Source organism: Punica granatum, chromosome 3 (genome assembly GCF_007655135.1).
Source record: "Punica granatum isolate Tunisia-2019 chromosome 3, ASM765513v2, whole genome shotgun sequence".
Classification (NCBI taxonomy): domain Eukaryota; kingdom Viridiplantae; phylum Streptophyta; class Magnoliopsida; order Myrtales; family Lythraceae; genus Punica; species Punica granatum.
In genome coordinates this window covers 8,861,073-8,871,378 of record NC_045129.1, presented here as the reverse complement: position 1 = coordinate 8,871,378, position 10,306 = coordinate 8,861,073, and the positions used below count along the sequence as shown (strand labels likewise).

At 33.7% G+C, this 10,306-nt stretch overlaps 1 protein-coding gene across 1 annotated transcript; it reads right to left on the bottom strand.

Moving 5' to 3' along the window:
• Positions 1–240: 240 nt before the first annotated feature.
• Positions 241–2,980, bottom strand: LOC116199287 (transcription factor bHLH25-like). The gene is made up of 4 exons (XM_031529593.1): positions 2,666–2,980; positions 1,673–2,257; positions 1,026–1,397; positions 241–892 (listed from the first exon to the last, which is right to left on the bottom strand). The coding sequence occupies exons 2-4, from the start codon at positions 1,913–1,915 to the stop codon at positions 818–820; spliced, it is 690 nt and encodes a 229-aa protein (XP_031385453.1). The 5' UTR covers positions 1,916–2,257; positions 2,666–2,980; the 3' UTR covers positions 241–817.
• Positions 2,981–10,306: the final 7,326 nt, after the last annotated feature.

The window sequence follows — 10,306 nt, the reverse complement described above, 5'->3', positions numbered from 1 at the left end:
CGAGATAAGGTTAATAGCCTATAAGCACATTGGATATTTTATATCGTATCAGAGTAGGTTATATTTCCGCATACTATTAACTCAATCGTTTGAGTTAGAGATGAGTTAATAACTTATAAACTCACAATTTTCTATTTTATTTTTTCATATGGGATTCAATTCTCAGCACGAGCAAACTAGATATATGTCACTAAACGATCAAAGAGAGGCCAATTTACAGAGAGATATTGAACAAATTAGAACATGATATTCCACTATATATATGTATACTTTATTGAGTACAATAGTATACAGAACAAGCAAATTGACAGGGAAATGGACATGACAGAATGCACTGATGATATATCCGACCATTAGGAAGAAAACATGTGCCTGTTTGTCTCTCAAAGACCGATAATTTTGGACGAGCAGAGCGGAATAAATCACAATAATAACAAGGAGAAAATAGATAAAGACATATATAAAAGAGGCCCAATTCTTCTGAAAAGTCAAACCTCTCAAAAAGCGTCCTCCAAAAATATTTAAAATAAGTAATTGAGTTTCAAATACAGCACGTGGGTTATAACACATGGTCAACGAGTCAACCGCCGAAAAAAGTTTAAAAAGAAAAAACCCACCTTAAAAATGCTCAGCCTTCGAAAATAAGTCCAGAGAGTGAATTCACTGGCAGAAGATTTCACCCAAAATGGTCACACACAAAAAAAAAAAAAAGAAAAACTAGACGGATAGGAGATGAGGAAGCAAGGCATATAGGCTTAGGAGATTAGAAGTTAAATTACATGGAGATCGAGAGTCATATTTTATGATATTGCCGCGGTCAGATGAGATTCAGGAGATTCCGGCAAAGGTTTTTAACGAGATCCTCAATCGTCATGGGGAGCTCACCTTCCATCTGCATGCAAATAGATAGTGTTGTAAAACAATTAGTTCGGATTATATTCGCATTAAAGAGGGCGTATGTAATATAAAGTGAATTAAGAAATTTAGAAGGAAAAATGATCTCTTGAAATGCATGTGTAAGATACCTGTGCCACAATAGTAATATCTAGTATCGAACTGCCGAATGGGATGACACTATTGCTAAGGACGATCAAGTTCGTCTTCTCAATTAGGTTAAGTATTTTGGAGATGCAACCTTGGCGTCGTTCACAATGGACCTTGACAAGAACATGCTTTTCAGAGACTCGAGCTTCGATTTCAGGCAGCTCTTGGTTGGGCTGGTCGCACGAGCTCTCGTCAGATGTAGAGGAGTAATCATCCATTGCAACCTGAGATTTCTTCACGACAACCACAGATTCCACAGTTTTCCTTGACAATTCTTCTTCGAGTTTCTCCGAGCGTCCTTGAAGCTGTTTAATGTACTTGACGGCATCTCCGAGCACGGTGGCCTTGTCCATCTAATTATTATGCAAAAATAAAGTTAGTACTGTCATTTTTTTAAAAAAAATTTGCATGTAATGTGCTGTCATCGAAAGCGTAACATTAAGCAATCACAAGCGATTAAAGATATCACTTTATACAGCATCAGGGAAATTTCACCAAAGAAATGAATATTCTATTTAAACATATTGAAGAATAACACATCGGATCGAGTTATTAAAGGGAGTCCCTCAAATATATGTAAAAGAAAAAAGGTTTCGATATACTTTAATGCCACAGCAAACATATATACCTTCTTGAGGCTGGGGACGACTGCGGATAGAGCAATGAAACGTTGGCTGAGCTTCTCCCGGCGTTTTCTCTCTGCGATCACATGATCTTGGGCATGCAGAGGCGTCCGACTCATGGCACCATGGCCCCTCTTATTACTATAGCTTTCTTGCTTGGAAATGTCTTTAATATTTTCTCCTAGTTGATAGGAATAACCATGAGAAATCACGTGAGATGGGAAAGTCACGTTCCCGTCTGGAGTCATAGACTCAGTCTTGGGCTTCACCGCTGAACCCACTCAGTCCACCCCATTAAAGTAGTTTTGAGACTCAGTCCTACTTGGAGGAGAGCCTGAGTTCCCTAAAGATATGATTTGGAATGGGGAGCTAGACGGGGACATCTTGAGCTGCTTTGCGGCCCTTTTGGTACTTGGCTGTAAGGTTTCAACTGATGAAGCGCTGAAGTTGGGCGCTGCTTCGTGATTCAATGAGTAATTTTTTAATGAAAATGATGGGAAGTCAAGATCATCAAGGTTGAGGGAGTAGTCACCAAAGGACGGGTTCATCGGGTTGTAATTTGTGAAAATGATTGGAATATCTTCAGTTACCTGTGAGTTCGAGTGAAAGAATTAGAAAATCATCCACTACCAAACATCCGCTTGGACTGTGTTAACCGATCACTCCGAGATCTATGACATTAAACTTTCATTTCTATCCGAAGGCAGAAGACTAGAAACCAATTTTCTGGAAAAGAAGAAATCTAGATGGTGCTTAAACTCGAGAATACTAAGCACTAGTGAAATTGGTTTTTCACCGAGAAAAACTCTCCCTAGTTTGTGTCCAGTGCAAGTTTGCATGTTTCTTCTCCCATGAAGTGAAAATGAAAACTCGAAATATCTACGGTACAGATCATGGTTGCTTCAATATATTCAGTAATGACCTAGGGGATGCAGAATAATGGCAAAACTAGAGCAGGATTACGAGGTAGTATTTTCCGATAATATTGTCTTACTGACCAGTTCAGAATCAGATAACCACTTAGTTGGTGCTGCTGAGGATTCCATCAAAATTATAATTATGCACACAAACCCCTTTTCTTCTCCCCTTTCTCTTGATCTCTTCTGGTTTTCTCCTCTTTGTTGGCTCTTCAAAACAGATCTCCAAAACCTTCCTCAAGGGAAAAGTGTTCCTGAGAGTTCTTAGAAAAATGGAAAACTAGAAAACATCAGGACACAACAAACATCATTAATTCACACAAATTTCTCAAACATGACAAGATCTGGAGAAAGCAGTAATGTGATGTTTATGTTCTCACTTTTCTTGAGAGAGAGAGAGAGAGAGAGAGAGAGAGAGAGAGAGAGGGAGACCTTTGGAGAAGAAGACTGAATTAAGTGATTAATTGGGCTTAGGAAGGGATTAATTGTATTGAGCAAAAGAAATTAATAATGGGCTATCTCATTGCCCCTTAGATTGCATATTTTATCTTCCGTTCCTAACAGCTTAGGTTCTTTGTTATTAGGCGACATTTCTAGAGTTGCTATACCCCGTTTTTGTACTCTTTAATTTCTTGAGCCTTGTCCCATCAACTTACCTAAAAAAATGCTAAATGAAGACAAAAACTACTTTTTAATTCAAGAATACCTTAAAAATCAAAATTCTGCTGTTCAGATGTCATTGTCTGCCACAATTATTTTTTTTGACAAGAAAAGAATACCTCTCCCATTTTCATCATCTCCCTAGACTCCATCAAACGTTTTCCATCTAATTAAGGTAATCGGTCCATCGAACATGATAAAAAGTCAAGGTATTTATTTAAATGGACAATACAAAGTACCAAATATGAATTAAAATACTTATAAACACTTGAATTAAAAGTAATAACTATGTCACCGAAGAAAGATTGTTATTTATTTGAACCTCCTCCCTTTTTGGACACTCTACTTGACATTTGATGTGACCGACGTGAATTTCTCATTCCGTTTACTTTTGCAATCCAGTTTCATATTGAGCTGTCGGACACAAGATGGGAATAATCTTTGAGCGGTACCCAAATATGAAATAAGTACATAACAGAGAAAGTAGATGTCTTACCTGGATTCTGGTCCATAATTAAATTAGTTATTACTATATCATAACTTTTATTAATTTTTTTCAAATGAATTTTGAACATATGAGGGCACTTAAAACATCTTAAATTAGAGACATCTTTAAGTTTGCATGTATGTGATCGGTTCAATCCAAATTAATTATCCTTTATAGAATTGATAAAATATATAGGTTATCGGTAAGATGGATGATTACATCAGCTTATGCATATATATATGTATATATGTATATCTACCTGTATGTTTTATATACCCTAGAGGGTCACTGTCATGCACGCGATGGATGAAACTTAACAAATAAATAAAAAATAAAAGTTAGAGGAGGTTCAAAAATACGAGACCCCATTGGAGGGCTATTTGTTTTCCCTATAACTTGTATTTTCCACAGTTTTTTGCAACTAACGAAAGAACCACCAGGTGATTCATAAGTAAAAAGGAAAAATAACAAAAACAAAAACTGTAATGCAACAGCTGGAGTTCCTTCTTATATCTCGATTGGATTGAGGGTTATGGAGGGGTTTAGCCGTTGGAATGTTGGGTTATGGATGGTTACTATATAAATCTATTATAATATATAAAAGCTGAAAAGTGCTTCAGAAACGTTGGTTTTGCAAACCCTTAACTTGCGGTTAATTAACTCTCTGCCTTTTCGTAAAACTAAATTTATAATAAAAGGATTTATATAGCCGTCCATTTTTATAGATCTTATTTCGTAAGAACATAATAAATGTAGAAATAGGTTCATGTATCTATTAATTTAAACTTAAATGAATTTTGCAAGATTTTGTATGTATCGATTCAATGAATTTTAGATATTCTTTTGCATTATTTCTACTCAGGGATATAATTTAATGTTCTTTTTTGAAAAATTAAAAATTCTCTCAATAATATATATTTTTTCAAAATATGAAATGTATTTCTAAATTCAATATACTATATGTCCTATAAATAGAGTACAAGAAAATTCATTTTCTACACTATTTTCTTTTTACTCTTATCTCTCTAACACCTTACCTCAAGCCATTTCTCTCGCGATCGATATCCTCTAATGTATTTTAAATTTAAGTTTAAATTATAATAATTTCTAATATTTTTTCGATTCACACAGGTGTATAATATAATTTTCTATAATATAAGTCTTTTTTCTAATGTTTTATCGAAAATAACAATCTCATACAAATCAAATTACTTCTTCCTATCACTAAAAATTTTGCTTTTCTTAAATTTTAATATGTAACTTTTCCTTTCATAATAAAACAACATTATGTATAGTTTACAATACCATTTTTTGTATAATTAAATTGTGTATATTTTACAATAACATTTTTCTAGATAATTTTACTAGATACTATGCAGGACGCACGATTTCTATATTTATAGTTCTCAATTAATGTTTTATTATTATTTTATTATTTTATTTTTAACAAAATTGTAACGTTTAATATTATATTAAAAATTACAAATAAATATTAAAAATTTTCAAGTTAAATATTAAATCAATTCATGAGTATATTAAGGTAATCTAAAATATAATCAAAAAATTACATAATTAAATAATTTTTTAAACCTGCACAATGCGCCGACCCATACCTAATTTGTATAATAACCATCATAACCCGTGCTCCTTTCCTTCCTATAACCCGCAATTTCAACAAATGGCGATCCTCGGTAAAAAGGTTTGTTAGGGGCTTCCTGGAGTTTTGCTCGGGCCGCCGGCCCAACTAAAAGTCAAATTTCATGCAGTGTTGGATTTCTCCTTTTTTTTTTTTAATCTTAATTTGTTGAAGTTTTGAATGTTAATGATTCATGTTGATCCAATATGAATAAAAATTCTCTTGTGAACATAAAAATTAGAATATAAAATTCCCTTATATATATATGTATGTATAAATATATAGGAATGGTGCACTTCTTACGCGGTATTTTATAATATTTGTTTTTTTTTATCATATTCTCCTATATATAGATGTAATCAGTAAAGTATCGTTTTAATTCTCTATAATATGAATTTTATTGTATTTTTTAAGATATGGTTATTAGATTGTTTCATTGAAATAGTCTTTTTAATTAGAACTAATTAATTAATTAAAAAAGAAAATTTACGTTTATCATAAAGAGGAAAAGAGAAATAGGAAGAGAAAGAGAGTCAAAGTGGGAAGAAGAGAATGATGTAGCAATGGGTTGTTAAAAAAGGTATGAATGGAGAAAGAGTTTTTTTTTGTACAGTGTCATAAGATGCGGACACAGAATAAAAAAAAGTTATGAGTTCAATTTCATTAGTGAGATTTATACACCTTTTATTTATTTTATTTTTAAATTTTTTATTAGGTCAAATAACCTTTCTTATAATTGAAAAAAATATGAACGGAATATTATACTGTTAGTCTAAACTTCCTTTTCATTTAATGGTTCTCAATTTAACTATGAGCAATATTGAAAAAAAATAAAATCTTACACGAGCTAATGTTTTTTCCTCTCATTTGTAATATAGATATGCATGTATATATAATTAGGATATACATGTATGTAAGAAAGCAACGGAGATGTGATGGGGGTGGTGTTCTCTCCGATCAGGTCCTGGTCACAGTCCTCCATTGCTCGGTGGTCATGGCGTGAGTCACGGTTGCAATTATCGGTCTCTTGTCTTGCACGGCGTGGGTCACGTCACCCCTAAATAGCATGGGTCACAGTCTTCACTCGTGGGTCTCAGCGGTTGCTCACATTCTCGGCAGGATCCCAACTTTCAGTGGGTCACTGAGAGTCTATGGCTGTGCTGATAGGCTCCACGGAGGTCGTAGCGGCCCTACTCCTTCTCCTCTTCGCTCCCGACTCCTTGAAGACGATGTATAGGGATGTCCCTCCATGGAGCAGCCTCCCGCTCCCCGCTGCGATCATGCCTCCTCTACTGTTACCCCATATCTTCTATGGAGAGGGGGTACAGTACTCTTCTCCTCTGTCGGCGGAGAGGGCTGTCTTTCCAAATCAGCCGACCCAGGCCAGACATCCTCGACCCGACCCGAATTGTCATTCAACGCCCGACCTAACTGCCATATGCTCCTACTCGAGGGAGTTTGGTAGTTTGATTTGGTAGTCTAGTTGATATTGATTAGTTAGGTTGCCACTGGTTTGAACTGATCAAAGGAACTTTGTTGAATTGGTTTGAATGTTTAGGGATTGAGCTATTTGGGAATTGGTTTATAGAATTGATCTAGAGATTTAACCTATGAAGGGTTCCCGCATTAGTTACCCGTTCAAAATCCCTCTTGACTTTGGTTTTCTATGTAGCAGTCTCTATATGAATTGCGTTATGTTCTGCTTCTTGGTTTTTACTATGTCCATATAGAGTTTATCTCATGAGGTTGAGAATGTTTAGAGCATCTGGATAGATTTCTGCAATTGTACTTAGGTTCAATTGATTTGCTTTAGTTGTATGTTATCTCCCTTTACAGCAATCTAGGTGAATATGTTGTATTACTGTCCTTGTAATGTACCATCTTTAACATTTTGCCCTTTATCCATTTTTATGATCAATGGACAGTCATGGATTTTCAAGGGGGAAAAAAAACAAAGGACAGTTTGAAACTGCATGAATTTAGTGGATTAACTGGTTATAAAGTATTCGAATTCTACCGACGGGGGTTGATAAACCTGATTTTGTCAGACCATTATAAGTATCAAATAAAGAGAAAAGGCCTAAATTCTTATTTATCGTCAAACATTATCGGGAAAATTAAATATGTTTCTGTTTTTCTTTCTTTCTTTTTTTTTAAATGGTCGGAAGGAACATATCTTACTTCTTCCTTTTTTAAAGCAAAAATCAATTTGATGCTGCCATATGTGAAATGTTGGAAAACATTTAAGACCACCGACCATTAATAACAAGAGATAGACAATTAATAAATAAACGGTCCAACTTCTGTGGACATCATGAGAAATACCACAGTAGACCTTTATCTTTTTCGTTACAAGAAATAACTATAATTTAAAACAATGAAATAAAATTATCATTCTAATAGCTAATAAAGGGGAACGGATAGTCACTCTACGAGAATCGAATTCAGAACCTTTTTATTATTAGGCGAAGGTGTAAGCCATTATACTATACCCTCTTCCTTTATAATAGATCTTTTTTCTTTTTCTTTTTTTGTTACGTTAACGGGGAAAACAGTGAAAACTAAACAGAATAAAAGTAAGGTATGGCAGCCCGGTGTAGATCTTTATTAGGGTATTTATGTACTTATGGTACACAGACGTGCCTTCAATGAATGTTCCGATAGTGATGGCATATACTTCTATTCTTTCCCGCAATAATTGACATTGCTTTCCAAAAAAAGAATTGGTTTTGGATTTATATTTACGGACATTAAAGTTGAAGAAAATAATTCTCCAAGCTGCCGACCATTATTTGCTTGGTTTTAGCTTTTTCGGGTTGATTGATTTTGACTTATCCTCTAACTAATTCCAACAACGATCAATGAGCTGATAGCGGAATATTGGTAAAATATAAATATATATATATATATAGATATAATGTACGTACCAGTGGTTTAATACGCACCAACTGATTGCTGCTATTTGATAAAATCAGACGAAGAGTCTAAAGACGACTTTGATTTGTATTTTTTATGTTCGTGCAAATAATAAGCAATTCAACACATATACAGGTATATACATGTAATTGTTGATTGAGCAAGGAGAACAACATTCTGAATTAACTTTTCTCTCTTTTTCTAGAAGGGAGTTTCATAAGTCTAGATATCATAATAAGAAAAGAAAAATAAAAGTATATAGAAGGTTCCACATTTCTACGACCTCTTGATTCCAAATCAATGATCCGTATCACTGCAATGATATCTTACTTCTTTTCGATCGGGCTGTCCGTTCTTTCTTCTCGATCAACTAATAGGAATGGATGGAATATATTTTGCTGTGCACAGTTGGTCCCATATTATAACAAGCAAACTGATAATCCATTGCTTTCCCATGGATTTAGAAGATCTTACCAGTTTCTGTTTTAATAATCCTAGATTCCTATTTACACGATATATCTGATCCATGGATCTTATAATAGAAAATAAATCTAGTTAGATAAAGGACATCGTACTCGTCGACATCGATATGCAACCAACAGATTATGGGGTATTAATTTTAATTAGTGAAACTTGCTATTATGCTCTTTTCTTTCTTTCTTTCTTTTTTACCAATAGACCAAAAAATAAAAATTAAAATTAAAAAAAGGCACGGATAGCCTCACTGACGAGAATCAAATTTAGAATCTCTAGGTTGCTCCGTTTGGTTTCGCAATTAAAATCACAAAAATTTTAACTTTAACTTTAACTCAACACACTACACAATAAAAATACACATTTTTCAAGTCAAAAATTTTAACTTTAACTTTAACTCAACACATTACACAATCATTTGTCATTTTCCACAGTCAAAATCAAAGTTACTTTAACTCTGAAACCAAACACACCAGTATATCTAATGTACTATGACCCAACTTCTCACATGCTATGCTCCGTTATTTTCGTTTCCCTTACATCTTGGGTTTATCTGTCTCTGTCATAATAATAAACCAATAAATAAACAACTTAATTAATTAATTAATTGATAAATGCATGCATATAATATAAGGGTAATAACACCATATATTTCATGGTTTGACACTTTTCTTAGATCTATCTCAAGGTTTAAAAATTACTTTAAAAAGCCTATAATTTGCATGTTATTCCAGATCTATCTCAGTGTTACTTTTTCCGTCAATATTTGACGGAGTTGTTGACGTGATTCGTAGAAGTAATGTGGGCCCATCCTTGCCACGTTAACAATTCTGTCAAACATTGACGGAAAAAGTGACATCGTTATTGATCTGGAACAAGATGCAAACTATATACATTTTTTGATAATTTTTAAACCATGTGATAGATCTAAAAAAGCGTCAAACTATAGAATATATGATATTAAAACCTCTATACTATGTAGACACTTTTAACGAATTTTTTGATGAGATTATTGTATATACATTTGTGTACGTACTATTTTTTTAGAAATTATGACAATGTACTCCTTGGTTTACATCTGATGAAATTATAATTATGTATTGATACACAATTATAATTAGTCGCACCTTTAAAGTCGTCTGATCGATTAGTTCAGCGTTCTAAGGGCGAGAGAGACAGAATTAGTGATAAGATCGCAATCTCAGGAGGGTGGACATGCATGGTTGTCTCTCTAGGGTTTAAGCATTAACTATACATGTACTATATATAGTATGATAAATATATCCATTATTTCTTATGCCCATCAAGTGGACTAATTAATGATTAGCGTGCCTCAATATTTAAGTTTGATTAATGATCTGCATTTATTCTGAAGTTCCAACTCTAAATTAGAACTCAACAGTTGTCTGGTTTCCTATTTCTTTTTCCAATGATGAAATATCTCGATATGACTTTGTAATGATAAACTCTTTCTATATATGGTTCTATTGGGAAAAAAATAAAATTCTTTGCATATGGAGAACGACTTTTGGAGAATTTTTCAATTTTT